The sequence below is a fragment of the Mus caroli genome, unplaced genomic scaffold, assembly GCF_978045245.1.
Source record: "Mus caroli unplaced genomic scaffold, Mus_caroli_1 scaffold_6, whole genome shotgun sequence".
Classification (NCBI taxonomy): Eukaryota; Metazoa; Chordata; class Mammalia; order Rodentia; family Muridae; genus Mus; species Mus caroli.
In genome coordinates this window covers 6,782,710-6,805,427 of record NW_028227261.1, presented here as the reverse complement: position 1 = coordinate 6,805,427, position 22,718 = coordinate 6,782,710, and the positions used below count along the sequence as shown (strand labels likewise).

Genomic DNA, 22,718 nt, shown 5'->3' with positions numbered 1-22,718 from the left:
TGTTCCTGTCTAGGACGCACGGGGCACTGAGAGGAGATGGTGTGAGGACTGTCCTTAGCCTGTCAGTCTTGTGCTCGCTCCCTCATTCCCCGAGTGCAGCTCCTTGGTAGCAGGGCTGCGGAGGCTCCACCCCACCAGCTGCTGCGTTATTTCTGACTTGTCCAAGAGTTCAAGTGTGTAACCCAAACCCCTAGATCCTGCCTCCTCTCCCCCCAGCTCCTTCTGGAGGAGGAGGCGGCTCTGGGCTGCTCTCTCTGGGGCTGGCTGTAGACACCTGGACTTAGCCGCTGGCCTTCACGGCTATCTTCAGGAGCTCTCTGACAGGTGGGGTGGCTGTGTGAGGGTGCCCTGGGCAGACACCCCATGGAGGGACTCCTTGGTGCCTTGCCCAGGAGCTGGCCGCTTGAGCTCAGTAGGGGCTTTGCACAGGGTGTTGTCGCTGATCTCTGGGTTTCTTAAGCCAAAGGCCCTATATAGCCACCTCTGTTCAAATTTCCTTATCTGTGCTTGTTCCTTGCATTGAAACCTACAACTCTTGGGGCTCCATTTCTCATTTGTCCTTGGCTGTCACCTGCAGCCTCTGCTCTGGAGTAGGAGCTCCTCAGCCATACAGCCTGGGCCCCAGGCCAGAACGCATCGAGGACCCACCGACTCCTACAGCCTCTCCTGAGCTGTGAGAGCTGAGGTCCCTACTGGGCAGGGACTGTTTGAGAACAGGGTGCATCACTTACAGGGGTCAATGTTAGAGTGTACCTCATCCTGACGTTCTCCCCATAACGCTTCCCATCTCCTTGCAGGTGTCCCCAGAACTGGGCCAGGGGGATGAACCGCGAGGGGGCACCCGGGAAGAGTCCGGAGGAGATGTACATTCAACAGAAGGTCCGTGTGCTGCTCATGCTGAGGAAGATGGGGTCAAATGTGAGTTCCTGTGGGCTGCAGGGTGCCTGTGTGTGAGTAAGTGCCTGTGGGCTGCAGGGCGCCTGTGGGCTGCAGGGTGCCGCCTGGATCTCTGGGAACCAGGAGAGGGCTGTGGGCCTAGGGATCACCTCTGTTGCCAGTTCAGGCCCCCCAAGACCACATGTTCAGTTAGGGAGCACTGCTGAGATTATCCTTCCACTGCACTTTTTATTTTGAGCCAGGGCCGGTGAGGACTTTAGCCCTCCTTTCTGATCCCCAGTGGCCTCAGAGAGGCTTCTCTTCTGGGGGCAGACACAGGGCAGCTGGGCATGGTGACCACTGAGGAGAGCAGTAGTAGCAAGCACAAGGGCGTCTTCTGAAAGAGAAATAGAGAGACCTGAGATTGCTGACCGCCATCGCTGTGTGACCAGGGCCTGAACGGTCCTACCTGCCCTGCTCCAGAACAGGCACTGAGCTAGATACAAAGGGAGTGGCCAGGCGCGTGAACTTCAGGGACCTGGTTTTTCAGGACGGGAGCAAGATGTGACTGCTAGACACTAACGAGGCCAGAGGGGAGGTGTGGAGGACAGCAGGTGCAGGGACTTGGGGGGGACAGGTTCACCCTCATCTCATCACAGCACTCTCACCCTTCAGCTGACCGCCAGTGAGGAGGAATTCCTGCGCACCTATGCTGGGGTCGTCAGCAGCCAGCTCAGCCAGCTGCCACAGCACTCCATCGACCAGGGTGAGCCACGGGCCAGGCGTCAGCCAAGCCCTCCCTGAGCACTGAGCAGTGGTTTTTTTACAAAGCCGAATGGGTGATCCAGGAGTTCAGGGAAGGGAGAGCAGACTGTTGTTGCCTCCATCCACAGGCTCCTGTCTGGTCCCAGCAGCGGGGATCCAACAAGGCAGCTGGTGGTTCTCTTTCTAGGCCTGGAGGAAGGAGGAGGTAGACATGTCTGGGGGCCTTGTGCAACCATAGATGGTCTGATTAATGCATCCCTTAAGCCTCAGCCTGACCCCTAACCGCTCAGCACCTAGTTCAGGGACAGTGAAACTGCTCTCTGTTCTGAGAACACTGTCCCTGTCAGGTACAACCGTGCAGTGACTGGTGAGTCTGCCACCAGCAGGAAGAGGCCTGATAGCTCTACATGCAAAAGGGCTCCTGGCAGTCAAAAGTTCCACTCGAGTGTTTATTGTACAACAGGGGCGGTGCCAGGGATCAATACACAACATTTGGCCCTTGACAGCTGTTGCTTGTATTACTTCCAGTTAGCAAGCAGTGTTTGGGAAGCAGGAAGTCATTGCCCTTGACGATACAGAGGTGCCCAGGAGTTGAACTATTCCTCGCTGATAAGGCTGCTGGGCTGCGAGCTCCATGGCCTTTTGCTTCTTAAGGAGCCTCCTCCCCTCTGAGAGCCCCGCCTGACACTGCAGCACATGTTCCGAGCAGCATGTCCTCCTGGTCCTTTTCTGTTAATCTTTCATGCTTGGTTGGGGCTACACAGAATCTTAGTAAGCCAGACAGTGTGGGCCACACCTTTAATCCCAGCACTCAGGAGGCCAGCCTGTTCTACAGATCAAGTTCTAAGAGAGCCAGGGCTACACAGAAAAACCCTGTCTCCAAAAAAAAAAAAAAGGGTACTTTAGTGGCCTGTGGCATGTTCAGGCAGGAGCAGCAACCAGAGCAGAGCAGAGCAGCGCAGAGCAGGACAGAGCAGAGTGTGTTTGCTGTATTGTGGCTGCTGGGGAGGAAAGCAGGTGCAGCACACTGGGCGGCCACCCCGTCCATCCTTCAGGTTGTGGGCTCAGCCCTAGATCCAGGGCTTGCTTCCTTCCTCTGGTGCTTGCCCCAGCCAGCTCAGGAGAAATCTTTCAGGGAACCTCTGGTAACTCAGCAATTTGGGCCTGTGCATGTATCATACAAAATCATGCCCAGGCGTGCCTGCTCAAGTGTGCTGCACAGCCAAGTGTGGTTACAGTTGGCCCTGCCTGCCTTCCTTCCCTCTGGAGTCCTTTTCTTCTTGATGGCTGGCCTGGGTTTCCCCACCTAGAACACTTAAGACTTCTGAGTTAGTTCCAGGGGACGTTTTCCCTCCCACGTGATCCCGAGTCATTGAGTTTCCGAGTCTCTGTGCAGATGTCCCTAGTGGAATGCCCTAAATAGGAAAGGTAAAGAAGCTGGGGACTGTGGCAGACTAGGCCACACCCACCACACGTCCTCTTGTCTTGGATGGATGTAGAACAGCCGAGGGGATACGGACTGGGCTGTTAATAGGAAAAGTGGTCTATATGGTGTTGAGGATCCACCCTGGAGCCTCATGTATGCCAGCCTGTGCTCTCCCCCTGGAGCTGCAGCCCTTGAGAGAACAGGGACTGGGCAGAGGTTTCCTTAATGGACTTTTACTTTCCAAGTCAGTGGCTTTTGTAAACTCTGTGTGTGTGTGTGTGTGTGTGTGTGTGTGTGTGTGTGTGTGTGGTCCATGCATTCTTTGTAAGAAGTGAAAACTCTTTACTGGCTCCAACACAGGGCCTTGGACAAGCTAGGTAGGCACTCTAGTATTCAGTTATATTCCCCTGCCTTTAAGAAGTTATATGTTGGCCCAGAGAGATGGCTCAGCAGTTAAGAGCAAGTACTGTTTTTTTTGTAGATGGCCAGAGTTCAATTCCCAGCATACCCATATCAGACAACTACCTGTAATTCCAGTGCAGTCTAATGTCCCTGGCCTCTGCAGGTACCTGCACTCACATGCACAGACCCACACACATACTTAACAACAACAACAACAAAATGATAAAGTAAATCTTTTTAAAAGTTACTATTTATTATTTAGCTGAACATGTTGGTATACTCTTATAAATCCTAGCTAGCCTGAGATATATAAGACTATTTCATGTATATATAAAGCATACACACATGCACACACACACACACACACACGTATGAAAACTCACTTTGCAGAACCAACAATTGAGAATATAAATACAGTCGGCTCTGCTGTTTCGGAAGGTCGCGGTTAAGGTGGAAGTATTACTCAGTTGGCAGAGTGCTTGCCTAGCATCCGTGAAAACTTGGGTTTACTCCCAGCGCCAAAGAGATGGGTAGCAGCTGAGGTCCCAGCGCTTGGGAGGCAGGAGGATCCGTTAAGTCATTCTTGATTACACAGTGAGTGGAAGGTTGGCTTGGGCTACTTGAAACTCAGTCTCACAAAGAGGAGGTGACCATGGTGAGCTCAGTGCGCCTTGACTCCGAAACTGCTGATACAGGAACTGCTGATGTAGCGAGAAGCAGCTGTGAGCAGGCAGGTGTGGCTGCCACAGACACTCTGGAATCTGGGGCCTCTTGGGTGTGAAGCACCCATAGGCACTTTCTTTGCCGTGGCATGGGTTTCCTAGATTCATGGGGAATCATATCTGAGGAAGGGTGTAGAGCATTTGTGCTGCTGATGCCCCATACCTCTGGAAGTCACACAGACCCAGAGCAAGTGCTACTTCAGGAGGCTTGGTGGAGCCAGGAGGCACCAACTTGGAGGATCTTCTCAAGCTTTCTTTTATTTTCTCTGTGTTACAAATAAACCCATGGGTTTATACATATACCCCGGGCTAGTGTATAGTCTAGGCCAGGCGCTCATGTCTCTGTCTGTATGTGAGGCTGAGTGGCACTGGCCTGGCCAACCTCAGCTCATGTACCAAATGTCCTGCTGTCTCTGCCTAGGCGGCCAAAGGATCTTATACATCTGTCCACTAGGTGGCTCTCTCTCTCAGCAGATGACAAGGCTCCACCCTAGGGTTCCTAGACCTAGACAAGATTTCCAGCGTCTTCCTTTAGATTGTCCTTCTCAACAGAGATCCTGAGGCGGAGTCAGCCATAAGACAGTGCCCAGTCTCATTCACCCTTGCCCCCTGAGGCCGGAAGGGTCTGGTACCTGCGTACTCCTCTACACACCACAGCCCAGCAGTGTTTATAGAGAGTAGGCAGGTGCTGGAAAAGATGCAGGGGCAGAAGTCTGCACTGTAACGTTGACCAAGTGGTTCCTGCGGGGGCCCAGTGCCTCCCAGAACTGAACAGTGGTCCCTCAGTTCTCAGCCTGGCCGATCTTTACTAAGTAGTGATCACTGTGGCTGCCTGCTTCCTCCTCTCCCTCCTTAGTGCTCCCCTCCCTCCTCCGGCCCTCTCGATTCAGTCCTTTCTCCTACCCCTTCCCTCTTGACCTATTTCCCGTGATCTCCATAGACTTGAGGGCAGCACCTCCCAGACCAGCCCTCAGCCCAGAGCCCATTCCTGACCCCCAGAGCTGTCGACTGTCTGTCATGACACACCCGACCCTGCGTGCTCAGCAGGTCCAGCTGGGCCCCTCCTCTCGGCTCCCTTTCTTCCCTGTGTGCTGAGGGAGCAGGTCACGGCCCAGGCCTTGGATCTCCTTGCCTCAGTGCTCCCGACCAGCCTCCTCCTCCCAGGTTGTTGTTGTTTTGGGGTTTTTTTTAAAGATTAATTTATTTTTATTTTTATCTGTGTGTACCTGTATGTATGTATGTATGTATGTATGTATACCATATGTGTGCAGTGCCCACAGAGACCAGAACAGGGCATTGGGTCCCCTGGAACTGCAGTTACAGATGATTGTGAGCCACTGAGTGAGTGTGTGTATGTGTGTATGTGGTGTGTGTGTATGTGTGTGTGTGTGTGTGTGTGTGTGTGTATGTGTGTGTGTGTGTGTGTGTGTGTGTGCTGGGGTCTGAATGCAGGTTCTCTAAAGGAGCAGCCAGCACTCTTAGCCTCTGAGCCGGCTCTCCAGCCCCAGCTGTCTTGGGCTTTTTGTTTGTTTGAGACAGGGTCTTTTTTTTCTTTTCTTTTTTGGTTTTTCGAGACAGGGTTTCTCTGTGTAGCCCTGGCTGTCCTGGAACTCACTTTGTAGACCGGCTGGCCTCGAACTCAGAAATCCACCTGCCTCTGCCACCACGCCTGGCTGAGACAGGTTCTTATATGGAGTATAGTGGTCTTGAATTTGCTTTATAGCTGAGGATATCTTAACCTTTAAATTGTTTCCATTCGTTTATGTGTATTAACAAGCCTGCCATGACCCGTGTATATGGCAGTCAGAGGGCCATTGGCAGGAGTTCATCTTCTTCCATTATGAGGGATCCAGAGATTGAACTCAAGCTATGAAGCTTGGCGGCAGACATCCTTCCTGCTGAGCCATTATGCCCACCCTATCTTGAACTTTGGTCCTCTTTGGTGCTGGGATTACTGACGCGCACCAGCACGCAGTATTGAGAATCACATTCAGAGATTTGTGCGTGCGGACAAGCACTCCATCAACTGAGCCGCTCCCCAGCCCTGTTAGCTCAATTATTCTTAGCCTACAGTTTAGTTTCTTTTTGTGTGCACGAGTGTTTCCCCTGTATGTAAGTTACGTATTTTCCCTGTACGTAAGTTAAGTGTGCTTGGAACCACCAGATGCTATGGAACTGGAGTTACGTGTGGATGGTTGGTTGGAAGCTACCATTTGGGTGCTGGGAGAACCTCTTAACCACTGAGTCATCTCTCCATCCCCTTTTTAAAGTTTTTGCTGAGAGTTCCTAACTGACATCATTTTGTTTGTTTGGTTTTTAAAGACAGGGTTTCTCAGTGTAGCTCTGGCTGTCCTAGAACACTCTGTAGACCAGGCTGGCCTTGAATTCAGAGATCTGCCTCCCGAGGGCTGGGATTAAAGGTGTGCACCACCACACCCCAGCTTGTAAACTGACATTTGATTGATATTAGTGCCCTGGTCCACCTCCACTGCCGTCGCCAGGGTGACTTCGGAGGACTCAGGGGAAGTCAGCACTGAAGAGTCCCAGTGACAGTGGCTCCCTGCCACCCTACACCGTGCCCTCTCACACCCTGGTAGGCACGGGAGCTGAGTTCATCCACACTGCCAGCTTCACCCCTCCTGCCTCTGCACTGTTGTGCTCCAGGACTCCTCCTCCAGCCTCCTGCAGCCCAGGCCAGGCCCTCTGTGACTGATACTGAGCCTCCTTCTAGGTGGCCATCTGTGTGGTTGCTTAGACCTCGCCAGGCTCTTGGTGAATACGGTTGAATGTGGTGACTGAGCAGGTTCTGGGGCTCGGAGTTAGAGAGGCAGTGACTTGTGCGAGTACTGTCTCTGGTCCCCAAGGATGGCCAAGCAGACTTGACAGTCACGCAGGACTCTGCTTTGAACTAAAGGAAATCAATGCTTCTCTGGGAAGTTGGCCTTTCTGAGATGGGCCAGCTGCAGACATGGTGGGGGTGGGGGGCGGGAGGCTGCAGCTTCTTGAGGCAGGCACAGAATGGTGAGCATCCGTTTCTCCTCAGTGCTATCCCATAGGTGTGCATTGTCTCTCCTGGCTCGGAAGTGATACATGGTCACTGTAGAAAATGGGAGAGGAGAGACGAAAGTTGAAAGGATTGGGTCCTGCTATGTAGCCTACTATATACATACTCTATTTCCTTTCCTTCCTGTTTTGGCAGCTTTTACAAGACAGGCAGTCACTTCTATTGGAGTTTACAGCCTAAATGCTTTGATATTCAGGCGTTCTCATTGATCTCTTCAACAATTCAACGACTCTCAAGAAATGTTTTGGCCGTTGTGTAATGTGCAGCATCTGTCTTCTCCTAAGTTACTGGCCAGTCTCTTCCTGTTAGAGCTCACTTCTACTGCTAATCATAATGGCAGGCATGTGTTAGGCTCCTTCTCTGTGCCAAGTTCCTTGCAAAGTAATGTACAAGGTTCTCCCAATGACTGTCACAACATCCCTGTGACGTGTTCTCTCTGGCATAGAGAGGTAGCTTAAAACCAGATGTGACAGATGTTGAACAGCATCACTTGTACATCTTTATCGTTTATGTTAAGATAGATCTGTGGGTGGCTTCCAGGCCAAAGAGGGGTTCGTTGTTGTTTGCCTGCCTGCCTTTCTTTTGCTTTCTTTCTGTTCTAGGCATTGAACCTAAGCCCTCACTCATGCTAGACCAGTCCCCAGCTCTTCATATGTCTTCTTAAGCAGGACAGCATATTACCTGAGGATCAAGCATAATTGAATTGGCTACATGGTGCCACTGAGGGGATGAGGGAGATTGGGGGCTCGTTCTGCTGCTTTGCTGTTCTGGCCCCTGAACCTGCAGGAAGCTTTGACCGTGCCCACTCTGGGCGGTCTATGCTCTAGTGCTGCACATGGGACAGGGCATCCAGTGAGTACCTGGTATTCCAGACCTCTGGTTTGTAAAGGCCATACACGTCATGGGATGTGTGTAGAGGTCAGAGGACAGCTTGTGGGAGTTATTCCTGCCATCCTGTGTGCCCAAAAGTGGAGCACCAGTTGCCAGTCTAGGTAGCATCTGGCTCTACTCACTGAACCATCTAGCTGGTTCCTACGTTTTGTTATGTTTTGCTTAATATTTGTTTCACTTTTTGATTACATGGATGTGTGTGGTGTGTGGAAGGTATATGTACACATCTGCGGGTACATGCATGTGTGAGTGAAGTGCCTATGGAATCCTGAAGGGGATGTTAGAATTCCTGGAGCCGGAGTCACCTGACATAGGTGCTGGGAACTGAACTTGGGTTCTCTGCAAGGACCTTTACCACGTGGATGCTCTTAATTGCTGAGCCATCTCTCCAGCGCCCACCAGAGCTGTGGGCTTTTTTTTTTCCATTATTATTTCCTGTGTATGGGTGTTTTGCCTTCATGTATGTTTGTGTGCCATGTGAGTGCCTGATTCCTTCAGAGGTAAGAAGAGGGAACTTGATCTTTTGGAACTAGAGTTACTGGTGCTGGGTCTTGAACCCAGGTCTTCTAGAAGAGTAGCCAGTGTACCTAACCATGGTGCCATCTCTCCAGCCTCCTAGAGATGCTCTTACATGGCTTCGCTTGTTTTTTTGAGATCCGTAGCCTGCATTGGCTTTGAACTTATGATTCGCCTCAGCCTCTCAAATGCTGAGATGACCCCTGAGTGCCATCGCACCTGGTGGCCCCTTGTCCAAGTGTCCCAGGGCTGACATGACTCATTTTGACCTCCTGTTCTTTCTCAGCCTAGGGAATCCTAGGAGACACGCCTGGTCTGCCTTTGAGAGCTGCTGGTTGTCACAGTGGCTCCCTAGGCCTGGCATAGCCCTTGTCAGAGTCCACTTTCTCCAAGGGATTTCCAGGAAAGGACTGTGAGCTTTCGCAGGCCTGCTGGCTTCCCGTACAGAAACAGGCACCTGGTTGAGGGTGCTCCTGGAGAGCCTAAAATAGTTTCCTTGCTCTCATGGATAAACTGACTTATTATTTAGCTTATTATATAAACTTACTATGATAGCTGTATCGAGGGAAAACATCAGGAACCAGGCACTTTGGAAGTGACCCAGTTCTGCAGTTGCTCCACTTGGCCCTTGCGGTGCCCTGGGACGGAGCTGGGTCGAGTGAGCGGCTCCATTTCCCACCAGTGTGTTAAGTTCTGTGGAATCTCCCCCAGCAGCATCCTGCCTCTGCCCTTTCTCTTCCTTCGTGTGCCCTCTCGCACCCTCCCAGAGTCAGCGGGTACCTGACTGGGACCTTCCAGAGCCCCATGCCAGTGTCTGCTCTCTGAATGTGTGGTCACAGTGTCAGGAGTCTGTGGGAAAGGGTCTGTGGTTTGTTCACGGCCCACATCCAGGCCCAGAGCTGTTCCTGCTTAGACCAAAGCCTCGTGGAGTGGCTTCCTATGCAGCATCTCTCTCTGCCTCCCTTGTTGAGTAGGCTGTGGTTTCTGGCTCTCCTCTCCCCATGCCTGGCTACTTAGAGGCTCCTTCTAGAGGCCCCGGGTGAAATTAGTCAGTGCTGAAATTAGAGTCAGCCCAGGGAGGATTCACTGTGGGACCTGAAGCTCAAGCTCGGTAACTTTAATCAACACTTCTGTGAGAATTACCTGGAACCCAGCAACTTTAATCAACACTTCTGTGAGAATTACCTGGAACCCAGCAACAAAGCTGAGCCAGGAGTCACGTGAGGTTCAGAAACCCATGGGGATCTGATTCCTAACTCCTGTCAGTGAGAAGAAAAGGAAGACAAACGTGTGAGACGCCAGCGGCTGCTCCCCCAGCATCTGGTTCTGCGCTCTTTAGCCCAGCATCCAGATGTGCGTACTTTAGCCCAGCATGGTGGGGTCTGTTCTTTAAAGGCCCCTGACATGCTAAGACTGCCTAAGAGGTGGGTCTCGGTCCCAGAGGGGAAGCTGAGGGCTAATCTGCAGCAGCGGGACAGTTCCAGTCACTTTAGCCTCTCCTTACTATAAACTCAGCAAAGTGTCTGATGACAGCTCTGTTCTCCAGGAAGGGCAGACAGCAGGGTATCTGTACAAATGCAGAAGAGCTTTGATTGTGTAGATTTCCTCCTAGGACTGCTTGGGAGTGGGGCCCACCCAGGAAGCTAGAATGCAGGCTACAGACCTTTCCTCAGCCCCAGTGAAACACAGTACCTGCCAGGAGAGCCCGGTAATCTGCATTTTAAACAAAGCAGGGCATGGGGTTGCACACTGCAATCTCAGCAGTGCTACGCAGAGGGACGCTGTAGAAGTACAGGCTCGGGCTGGAGAGATGGCTCAGCCCTTAAAGGCTAGGCTCACAACCAAAAATATAAGAAGTACAGGCTCCTGTGCTCTGCCCTAGACTCCGTGAACCATAGTGACTGCTGTGTACACATATCTACGATACTGCATCGTTAACAAGGCTATTTGTGATGAAGTTGGTCTGCTGTCTAGCTACTGTGGAAACTGAGGTAGTAGGGCCACCTGAGCTTAGGAATTCCAGGCTAGCCTCAGGCAAGATGTCAGAACTCTGACTTGAGGATGAGGTGGCACGAAAACAAAAACAAAAAATAAGCCACAGCAAGGAAAGACCTCCAGGGTGGCCCTGGTGCACAGAGCCAAATGCAGGGTCTTCAGTGCGCCCTTGGAGAGACAGGCCCATGTCACTCCCACACGCTGTCCAGTTCTGTTTATTTATTTATTTGCTTGCTTGCTTGCTTGTTTTTCTGTTGCTCAAAAGCCACTTAGGAGAGGAAGGGATTTATTTCGTCTTAGGGATCACAGGCCATTATTGAGGGCATCGAGCAGGTGCTCAAGGCAGGCGGGCTTGCTCTTCCACACCGCATTACTTCTGACCCAAGGACTCACAGCCAAGGAGGCACAGCAGAGACATCTTCCTGGCTCACCCCCACCCCCGCTAGGCTTTCTTCTGCAGCTCAGGGCACCTGCCCAGGGAGAGAAGCCTTCCGTGGTGGCCTGGCCTCCTAGATCAATTAGCAATGAAAACAGTCTCCGTCTCCACAGCAGCTCAGGTCTGGGCAGTCCTTCAGTTGAGGCTCCCTTCTGAGGTGACTCTAAGCGTTGTCAAGTTGACAGTAGATGTGAAGTGGTATTATGACACACTCAGGTCCTTTGGTCTGGAGGTGCTTATGTTTTGGGGGAGACGTTGGAAAGTTTAAGTGAGGAGAATGAGCACCTCATCTAGGAAAAGAAGCTGTAAAGGGGGTGTCTGTCTGTCTGTGTTTCTGTGTATGTGTGTACATGTATATGTGTGTCTCTGTGTGTATATCTGTGTCTGTGTGTATGTGTACGTGTGTGTGTGTGTGTGTCTGTCTGTGTCTCTGTGTAAGTGTGTGTATGTATACGTGTGTGTGTGTGTGTGTGTGTGTGTGTGTGTACATGTGTGCACACGTGTGGATTGCATCTCGGCAGGGTGGAGGGTGGGATTGGGTACAGGACCACAGCTGAATTTGACCCTACAGTTGTCCTTATTATTCCTCGTGTGTTAGAACAATGGGACAGGTGCTCCTTACCATACTTGGCAAATGTGTAAACTGAGGCTGAGTGAACAGGGACTTCCCTTGGATACACAAGTAGCTAGGGTCAGCTCAGGTTCCACATGCCAAGTCTTGCTCCTGGGGTACACTGAGGCAGCTGAAGCCTGGGGAGGACCTGTGGTTGTCTCCTGTACCTTCATTAGCCCGTGCTAAGAATCCACCTCTGACAGCTCTGGGTGCTGGAGCCCAGTAGGCGCCACTGAGCCTCCTGCTGCTAAGTCCTTGGTGAATCAGAGCCCACTGTTCCCATAGCAACTCAAGTGTGGTGCTACCTTGGGTAAAAAGCATCCGCTGGGAGCTTTGGGGTATCAAAGCGGAGGTGTATAGAACACCTGGCTCAGAGCCTTGGGCTGCTAAAAACAGCACATGCTGCCCAGTGGGTGTGGGTTTATGTGGAAGGCAGCCCAGCACAGGGTGAGCACCAGCCTCACTCCCCTCAGAAGTTCTTTCCTTCGGTGGGCCTCTGCGACCTGCTTTCCAAGCAGCCATTCCCCAGAGCTGGAGGCTGAGGCACTGCAGTTGAATAGTATGATAACAGGCGCTTGGTGACACTCTAGGTAATGAGCTTCTGGCATGAGGAAGTCCCAACCAGGTAGTCAGGGAAGCGGCTGGAGCACCCCAAGTGGGAATCACTGGAGCCCTGGCAGCCTTTACTCCGGCATGAGCTGGTGCCTGTGTGCTGGAGATGTCTCACTGAGCCTGGAGCTCACAGGCGCAGGAGGGGTGCTCCCTAGGGGTGCTCCCTGGAGATATGGAAGCATTTAACCAAAGTGCCCGACGGTGGAGATGACTCACAGAGGGGCTTCCCTCTCCCCCGGGAGTGTGGAGTCTCTGCAGCCTCAGGATTGCAGTTCTTTAGCTTTTCATGCTTCTAATTTTTCTTTTTTAAGACTTATTTATTTATTATATGTAAGTACACTGTAGCTGTCTTCAGACACTCCAGAAGAGGGAGTCAGATCTCGTTACGGATGGTTGTGAACCACCATGTGGTTGCTGGGATTTGAACTCTGGACCTTTGGAAGAGCAGTCAGTGCTCTTACTCACTGAGCCATCTCACCAGCCCCTCTAATTTTTTTAAAAAGGCATATTTTATTTGATATTTATGAACATTTTGCCTGTGTCTGTCTGTACATATATACATGGATGTATATATATACATGGATGTGTATACATAGATGTGTATGTATATATATATATATACATGGATGTGTATATATACATGGATGTGTATATATACATGGAGGGCTGGGGCCCACAGAGGCTAGAGAAAGCCATTGAATTTCCTGGAACTAAAATTACAAATGGTTGTGAGCCACCAAGTAGATGCTAGGAACCAAACAGATGTCCTCTGCAATAGCAACAAGTGTTAACCTAACCCTGAGGCATCTGGACTACAGATGCACATATCATGTTCTGCTCCTTCACAAGGCTCAGGGATTTAACTTAAGTAACCATATTGCCAGCCTTCCACCTTATGTTTGAGATAGGATCTCTGACTGAGTCTGGAACCTAGCTGGTGAGTGAGCCCCAAGGATGTTCATGTCTCTCTATAGCCAGCCTGAAGGTTTCAGACGCACTCTGCTGTGCACCATGGTCACATGGGTGCTGAGGATCTGAACATAGGTTCATTTGGCTCCTGCTTGCATAGCGAGCACTTTACCCACGGAACCACCTTCCTTCCCAGGTCCCTAATCTTGTACTTTGCCTAGCGAGGTATAAGGTTCCACAAAAGTACAAGAGCTAATGGATACCTAGCCCCAGAAGGGCTGAAGCTGGAGTCGTCCTGGGACACCTGTGCCAGTAAGGGGTGCTGTGAGCGTAAGGGTGGCAAAGCCAAGGCCCCCATCTGCAGGGCTCATGTTAACATGGAGGTTGGTCTTTGAGGTCCAGTGTGGCTGGCGCTGCTCCTATGAGTCCCCCTTTTCCACAACGCCGTCTACATAGGGCAGTGCCCATCCTGGTTTGTGGGGTCTTTGGGTTTGTGAGAGACAAGTTCAAGGTCAGCCTATATTGTGAACTTGTCTTAGGTTGCAACAAAAAATAACAAGAGTGATTCTCATCCAACTTCAGGAACCCTTCTCCGAACCTCATCGTCACTGACGTGATCTGGTTTGGGCGTGAGTGCGGGCTTGAGACGGAGGCTGGCTTCCAACACTGCTGGTGTGAACTCATCCCCAGCTCACAAACAGACCAGTGACCCCATTGTCTGCCTCCCGCCCCCGGCCAGGGGCCAGCTCCCCTGTTTCTATGCTTCTGCATATTTGTCATTTTTCTCTCCCCAGTCACTTGACTAGCTCCACTGAGGGGCCAAAGCTGGCAGCAGGCGTGGGATGGAAGGACCAGTGGGTGCCTGCCCCACCCTGTCCAGAGAGCTGAGCCTCAGCCCTGCTTTTGGATGAGCCACAGTAGTGCAGGGAGGACAGTTGGCACTTGACTCCATCCCAGGCTGTAGTGGTGGTGGCGGTGGTGGCGGTGGTGGGTTTTAATCCTGGATCTAGGTTCCATTCGCACAGTGACGCAGAAACCAATCCAGGCTTTGACTGAGGCTTGCCAACCCTCCATGCTCTGGGTGACTACAGACAGACAGACAGTTGTTTCCCTTCTCCTGTGTCGTTAAAGGCAAGGGCTCCAGAGCCTGGACCTCTGGTTCACCCGGCTGCTTCAAGTCTCTGAGCAAGCGCTCTGAATATGACCAAGAACAAGGCTAGTCCTGGTCACATAGCATGTTCACCAGATAAAGATTAGACTAATGGGGATGTAAGTCACTTGTAGACTGCTTACCCAGTATTCCTGAGGCTTTGGCTTGCTCCCCAGTACTACACAAAACTGGGTGTGAGGTGCACACCTGTAATCTCAGCACTTGGGAATGAGAGATAGGAAGGTTAGAAGATGAAAGGCATCTAGACTGCACAGTGAGTTCAAGGCTAGCCTGGGCTTCATCAAGGCTAGCCTGGGTTTCATGAGACCATGTTTCCTACCCTCACCTCTAACTCCCACCACCATGCTGCTGAGAATGCTGAAGGCTGCAGCTGCCTGGGTAACAAGATAGGTTTCAGAATGGACATCAGGTTTGTACAGGGAAGGCTCTGATTTCTCCTCTTCCTTATCAGCATTTGTGTCTGTCTGGGTCTTTTACCCTGCCTACCGTATTCATGTGTGTGACACTGCACCTCCTGGGAACTTGGACTTGGGTTTCCAGAACGATGCAGAGCTGCTCTCATGAGCTTGCTGACCACGCCTGTAATACCAGCAGAGACAGAGGATCCTGAGTTTGAGGCCAATCTGGGTTACATCGTGAGACCCTGTCTCTATGAAAGCTGAGTTCAGCTGGAGCTGCAGCTCAGGGGTAATCTAGCCTCTTGCTTCTTGTCCCCTGGATTTATTTATTTAGTCCACCACTGAAAAGGGCTAGTGGTGGGCTGGAGAGATGGCTCAGCAGTTAAGAGCACTGACAGCTCTTCCAGAGGTCCTGAGTTCAAGTCCCAGCAATCACATGGTGGCTCAAAACCATCTGTAATGGAATCCAATGCCCTCTTCTGGTGTTTTTGAAGACAGCTGCAATGTGCTCACATACATAAAACAAACATTTTAAAAACCGAAAAGAAAAGGGTTGGTGGTGAGTGGATGATAGACTTCAACTTTTTGTTGGTAAGAGTGAAAGGCCTAGCCTGTCAGAGGTGGTGCATGCCTTTAGTCCAAGCACAGAGGCACAGAGCAAGTTTAAGGACAGCCAGGGCTACATGGAGAAACTTCATCTCAGAAAACAAACAAACAAACAGTGCCTGAGTTCTGTCTCCAAGGACCCACATGGTGGAAGGAGAGAACAGACTCCTGCTGTTGTCCTTTGACCTCTGCCATGATGCACATGCGCACGCGAGCGCACACACACACACACACACACACACGAGTAAATGAACAAGTGTGAACAAGTTTGTTCCTAAATGCTATTGTATCATTAGGAACGATACCGTGAGTTATTTCCTTAACCTCATTTTCAGGTCGCTCATTGCTAGTGTCTGCAGGCCGACGTGCACATTGGCCTTATGCCCCACATGTGTATCAGTCACTACTTCTGAAAGCTGTTTAGTAAGTAGATATTATAAAGCATTCTCTACTTATAAGATTATGACATCCACAAATAGAAGTAGGTCCTTCTTCTAATGTGTAGACCATATTATTTTTGCCTAATTACCCAGGAATGAACCTTTAGAACAATCTAGAGAAGCCAGGTATGGTGTCTTGGTTCTGAAATGTCAGCACCAGGGAGACAAAGGAAGAGGCTTGTCAGTCAAAGGCAAGTCTGTCACGAGACACCTTTTGTCAGGTGGAACCTCTCTGATGCATCTTCTATCACGAGGGATGTTGGATTCTGTTAAATTCACTTTCTGTGTCTGTTAAGAGGATTGTGTGGGGTTTGCCCTTTATGCTGTTGGTAGACTATATTTATATTGTATCACCTGATTTTGAGATGTTAAGCCAACCTTGCATTCCTAGAGTAAATCTCATTTGGTCTGGAAATATGAACCCTTTTTATACGTTGCTCTGCGTAATTTGCTAACATTCTGTTAAACAGCTTGGTCTGTATTCATAGGACAAGTATCCGTGTTTGTGTGTGTGTGCGTGCGTGCGTGTGTGTGTGTGTGCGTGTGTGTGTGTGTGCGCGTGTGCATGTGTGTATCTGTGTGAGACACATTATCTGGTTTCAATTGTCTTATTGCTCAGTTTGTTAGAGAAGATGTTCAGGAGCATCCATGTAGCTCCTGTGTACCTGGGCTAACCTGCATCTGGTGGGAATCAATGAACAGATGCTCTGAGCACAAGAGCCGTCAGTGGGTACCACTGGGGAAGACAGAGCCTTTCCTATACAATGATTGCTGGCCTGGAGGTAGAGGATGGGCACTTAGAGGACAGCAGAAAGGGTACTTGGGGGATCTGCTGTGCCCCCTTTGTCTCAGGAACTGAATTTTAGGGCTGGGTCCAAGATGTCCAGCTGAGTCCTTTTTGTTTCCTGATCCAACGTCCAGAGAAGGGAGGGACCACCAGCATCCTCTGGCTTTAACTGAAGGCTGAGTGCCTGGCCCACTCCTAATAGAAACAGGTCAGAGGATGCTCTGCCCTCTCTCTGGCTTCAAAGGAAGGAAGTTCTGGTGGTCAGCAAATCCCTTAGGAACGGGAATGGTTGCGGGAGATGGGCAGCATCTCTGAGGACTCCTTCTGCAGCCCCAAAAACAGAATATAGACTCTGAAATGAGGCCTGTGGGTTCCCAGTCAGGGAGAATCTAGCCAGCTGGCAGTGTGGGAGGGAGGGTAAAATTCTTACAAAGCTTTTGCTCTGGGTATCCTATTACTTACTCATCAGAGTAAATGTGTGACCTTGGCAAGGTCATTTCTATTGCTGTTGTGAGACACCGTGACCAAAGGCAACTTGGAGAGGAAGGGTTTATTTCACTCAGCCTCCATAGAACAGTGCATCATCAACAGCAGCGAGGGCAGGAACTCAGCAGGGCAGGAACCTGGAGGCAGAGCTGATGCAGAGGCCATAGAGGATGCTGCTTACTGGCTTGCTCTTCATGCCTTGCTCATCCTGCTTTCTTATAGAACCCAGGACCACAGGCCAGGAGTGGCCCCACCCATAACGGACTAAACCCTCCCTCATCGATCACTAATTAATGAAAGACCCTACAGGCTTGCCTGCAGCCCAGTCTTATATAAGAGAGCATTTTCTCAGTTGAGGTTTCCTCCTTTCAGATACCCTCAGCTTGAGTCAGGTTGACATAAAAAAAAAAAACAGCCAGCACAGTTGCTGCCTTCATAGTACAGGGCATGGACCCATGAGCAGTTTGCAGAACCCTGTGATGGGGATTTGAGCTTCTCTAAGGAGCCAGTGGCCCGTTTCCTCCTGGGGACCCAGTGCTATTTTTGCGCATGCAGCTCTCTGCAGAGGCCCAAGGTCCCTGTGAGAAAGCCCACGAGGCAGGTGAGGAAGGAACAGAGTGGGTTGTCACCATTCAATGCCCCAGAAGCACCTTCTGCTGACGCCTCCCCAGCACGGTCTTGCTTCGACCCCCTCATGCCTAGCGAGCTGGAGGCAGCCCTCAGAGAAACCAGCATCTGTTAGACACCCAGCTCAGCCACCACACAGGGTATGATGTAATCCTGGCGACAGTCCTGCTTGCAGTGATAGTGCATGGTCCCAGGACTGGAGTGAGAACAGAGAAAGGATCTGAGGGCTTCTCAAGCAAGAAGCCAGATGTCTGTGCTCCTTTCTGGAGGCTTGTCTGTCTTTCCAAGAACACCGATGAGGCAGAAACAGGCTGGGTGGATGATAGATTACGTTCCCTTAGCACCACTGTGCTGATGTGAGGGCAGGATTTCCGAATGTCACGTGTTCATCTGGGCCACCCTTCTGCAGCACTGCCTGGGGTGCCTCCTGGCTCCTCCAGGCAGCAAGGTGCATGCACAGGATGGTGTGGACAAGGATGAGCAACACTGGTCCAAGTGCCAGAGGCTCTGGTGCACCCCACCCCCACCTAACCCAACCCAGTCCTTGGAGGCCTTTCCTTTCCCTGCTGTTCCCATCTGCCTCTTCCAGGGAGATAGCTTCCCATAGCACAGAAGGGAGGTGTGCCAGAGGGCACAGGCAGCCTCACTGTTACCGCTTAGGGCAGGATGCTGGACCACCACGCTTTAGAAAAGGCGGACAGAGAGTGCGGCGCAGGGAGCAGGAGGTACCGACAGCTTGGGTAGGCTAGCATTTCCTGCTCCTTCCCTCCTCCCCTTGCCTCTCCTGGCTATGTGTCAGAGCCTGTCTTAGGGAAAACAAGACAAAGGGAGCGATTTCATGAGTGGCTGGACTAGAATCTCAAATTCAGGATTAAGAAAAACCATAAGAAATGGGTATCATATATTTCTGTCAAGCCTGGCAGGCAGCAGGCTGGAAATGGGCGTGGCCAGGCTCCTTGGAACAAAGGCTGGGTTTGAGCAAAGGGAGGCTGTTGCAGAGGTGAATAGTGTTTGCATTCATAGTGAGAGGGCTGGCAAGAGGGCTCAGTGTGTACAGGAGCTTGCCACCAAGCTTGACCACCTGAATTCGATCCCCAAAGCCCATGCAAAGGTGGAAGGAAAGGACCTGTTTTATGGGTTGTCATCTGACCTTTGCACACATGCAGGAGTGTGTCACCCCACCATACAACAATGATAAGTAAGCAGTTTTCAATTATTTGATTTTCAGTCACAAGTGACTATGGGTATTAGACATAATGGCACATGGCTTTAATCCCAGAGCGTTGTGAGCTGGTGTGTAGGTGCTGGGAATCGATCCTGGGTCCTCTGTAAGAACTGTCTCTCCACTACCAAGATCTACACTTGAGAAGAGAGAGGTTCCCGAGAAAGCGTTACCTCCCATCCTAATGTGATGCCCTTGGAGCAAGGGACATGGGCTGAGCAGAGCCCTGCCCCAGGACCTGTCTTATCTCCTAGCTATGAGGCTTTGAACCAGCCTCTGGGCCTTCCCCTGAAGCTTTGCAGCAGGGTGGGGTCACTCATGTCCCCAGCTTGGCTGTAGGAAGTCTAATGAGAGGTGGACTTAGTTAGAAACACTTCTGTCTCCTTCCCTGTAGTTTTTTTGTTTTGTTTTGTTTTGTTTTGTTTTGTTTTTGTTTTTTTTTTTTTTTGGTTTTTTCGAGACAGGGTTTCTCTGTGTAGCCCTGGCTGTCCTGGCACTCACTTTGTAGACCAGGCTGGCCTCGAACTCAGAAATCCGCCTGCCTCTGCCTCCCGAGTGCTGGGATTAAAGGCGTGCGCCACCACGCCCGGCTCCCTGTAGTTTTTATTAGGGTGCCATGTGCCCCCGGCTGGCCCTGAACTCACGGTAGCCAAGGATGACCATGAACTTCTGATCCCCTTGCCATATCAGCAGTTCATGTGCTGCTAGGGGGCCAACCGGGGGCTTTTGCATGCAAGACAAGTACTCTCTCAACTGAGTTACATCCCGGACCTTTGAAGCACTCCAAGCTCAGCACTGTTTGGCAGGGGTGGGAAGATAAGGAGGGCTGCTCCCAGTGAGCACAGCCTTTCTGCCTTGTCCTGATTCCAGAAGCCATTAGCAGTTCTTGTCCCCTGGTCTGCAGGTGCAGAGGACGTGGTGATGGCGTTTTCCAGATCGGAGACGGAAGACAGGAGGCAGTAGCCGGAAGCCCCTCGGAACTCCCTGGAAGCTGAGATGGCCAAGAGATCTGTGTGGCTCCTCTGCCGGTTGAGTGGTAGCAAACCACCGTCTTCTTACCCTTTGCCCCCCTTACCCCATCCGACCCTCCCCACCCAGCCGCCACTCAGCAGGGCTGGCATCAAGGTGGTTTATGATTGGCTGAAGGGATGGACTTGAGATTGGCTGCAGGAAGAAACCTTTTTATTTTTAAATCTTGACCAACGGAAACCTTTTATTTTTATTTCTGACTCTTTATTTTTTTAAACATTTGCGCCTCGGTATCTGGCTTCCCCGGAAGCTCTCCGAGCTCTGGTGCTTTATTTAGGTCATTTTTAGGAATGTGAAGAGGCCTGATTGGCTGCTTAAACTGGAAAAGGGTTATGATTGGCTGGCTAGTGGGACGTGGTCTTTTCTTTGATTGGCTGCAGGTGTTCTGTTCACATCATCGACTTCCTCTGTTCTGAAAGCAGAAAACAGGGTTTGGGATATTGTTATATTTGACTTGAAAAAAAAAAAGAAAGAAATGAAATGCGCTTTGCAATATTAATTACACAAAGAGCTGGCTGCTGCCTTCACGTAGTGGGTTTGTGTTTGGATTTGATTGGCAGTAAGATGCGGGTTTGGTTTCCCATTGGCTCACCCCTGACTCCCGTTGCTATGGTCTTTCTTCCACTCTGCTGGTTACCTGAGGCCTGAGGGTACACCTGGAGAATGCACGTGCTTTAATGACCACACCTGCCTCCACCAGCGAAGGGACCCCAGGGACGTGAGCGGGGTCCACAGCTGGAGAACAGGGCCCCCAAGGGGCTTTGTGTTCTCCTGAGCCAGCAGCCCCGAGCTCAGGGGTGACCGGGAGGCAGGATTGATGTACTCAATTCTAAGAGCTGGCAGCCAGCCAGTTTCCTGGAGCGAATGGATTGTGCGGAGCTCTTCAGGCCTCCCTGGCCAGCCCATGCTAAGTACAGGAGTGCTGACCGGCAGCTCCAGCCTCTCTGCTGCCCCCTGTGTCTCACTTCCCCAGGTCTTGGCATCCCCAGATTCTGAAGATTACGAGGGGTCTTTACTGGAGCCTTGAATCCAAGCAGATACCCCAGTTTCACTTCTAGAACCCCAGAGTTTTCAAACTTGACTCCAAGCACAACCTAGCCAGGCTTCCCAGGGCCCATTGCCAGTGGCCGTAGTTCCCGGATAGCAGATGTGTTCTACCTGAGCCCAGGCCCCCATTACACCGTGTATCACCCTGTGTGTCAGCATAGAAGGGGGAGTAGCATGGCTTATTTATTAGGAAGCACCCACTTGGAAGACCAGCTAGACTTTCACACAGTAGGCCCCACCGGCTACTCAGATCCAGCCCAAGGGTCACATTTTAGAGCAGCGACTGAGAAGAAAGATCTGGGTGGTCATCCTATGCCCACCATGCCTTTCCTGGGAGTGAGAGAAACGATGACGGCCCTTTCTGGTCCCGGACACCATGATCCGGAAAACACTGGAGCAACTTTTCCCTTCTTGGGGCTTAGGCCTCCCGTGTGGCAGGGAGTGTGCAGGACGCCAGTGCCAGCAGGTCTTGAGTTCAAGCCCTGGGGCACCTCCCTGTTGGTGGACGGTTCAAGCTTCCCAGACTTGTTCCAGGAGGAGAATGTGAACATCTGGTCCTTCAGCACATCGGCCCTGTTAGCTGACAGTAACATGCTCGCTTTGGCCATTGAGCTCCAGGGAGCAAGGACAGTGGAGAATCAACTCCGCCAACCCCAGCCTGACCAGCAAGAGCCTGAGAGGAGAGCGTCATTGCTGGAGAGGAGCAGCATGTGTGAGCCGGCACGGTATGAACTCACACTGACAGACGGATACTTGTTCTGCTGGCGCAGTGTGGCCTGGAGATGTGGCTGGTCCCTTGGGCCTGTGTGATTGTATCTAAAGTCGGGTGTTGCCAGCTTCAGTTGGTTCCTGTGACTGCCTCGAGGCCAAGCCCTGGTGATGGTGTGTGCTCTGTCTTAGCAGTGGTTCTCAGCTCAGCCTCTGAGGAAAAAAAGACGCAAGTATCGATGTGGCTTCTTATTCTAACTGAAAGTCTATCTAATGGAGGAAAAAAAGAATAACAATAAAGATTTTTCACAGCTTTCTGGGTGAGCTAAGCTGGTTTCTCTCTCAAAGCTGATACTACTGGGCCCCTTCCCAGGGGTCATTCGAGGAGGGAGGGCAGCATCAAGTTTGATAAGCAGAGTGGCCTGGGCTGGGAGTGTAACTCAATGGCTAGTGCATACTTAGCATGCCTGAAGCCCTGGGTTGATCCCCAGCATCACATAAACCAGTTGTGGTGACTCATACCTGTAATCCCAGTAATGTGAGGCTGAGGCAGGAGGTTTGAGGCGAGTTCCAGGTCAGCTAGGCTATGATGATACCTGTCTTGAAAAGAAAAAGAAAAAAGAAAAGAAAAAAAGCTAGGCATATTCACACGTACATGTAGTCTCAGCTCTTGCAAGGTGGAAGGAGAATTAGGAGTTCGTGATCATCTTTGGCTATATAGTCAGTTCGAGGCCAGTCTGAACTACAGGAGACCTTCTCAAAAGGGGAGGATGAGGCTGGAGAGATGGCTCAGCCATTAAGAGCACTGACTGCTCTTCCAGAGGTCCTGAGTTCAATTCCCAGCAACCACATGATGGCTCACAACCATCTATAATGGGAATCTGATGCCCTCTTCTTGTGTGTCTGAAGACAGCGACAGTGTACCCACATACATGAGATACATAAATAAATCCTAAATAAAAGAGGGGTC

The 22,718-nt window shown here is 51.1% G+C and overlaps 1 protein-coding gene across 1 annotated transcript in view; it reads left to right on the top strand.

Moving 5' to 3' along the window:
- Ctnnbip1 (catenin beta interacting protein 1) overlaps positions 1 to 22,063 on the top strand; it is a 48,433-nt gene extending 26,370 nt beyond the window's left edge. Inside the window, exons 3-5 of the mRNA XM_021160546.3 lie at positions 798 to 918; positions 1,552 to 1,642; positions 19,869 to 22,063. Coding sequence (XP_021016205.1) covers positions 823 to 918; positions 1,552 to 1,642; positions 19,869 to 19,927 — 246 coding nt within the window. The 5' untranslated portion in view covers positions 798 to 822 and the 3' untranslated portion in view covers positions 19,928 to 22,063. The remainder of the gene's footprint in view (positions 1 to 797; positions 919 to 1,551; positions 1,643 to 19,868) is intronic.
- The last annotated feature ends 655 nt before the right edge of the window (positions 22,064 to 22,718 follow it).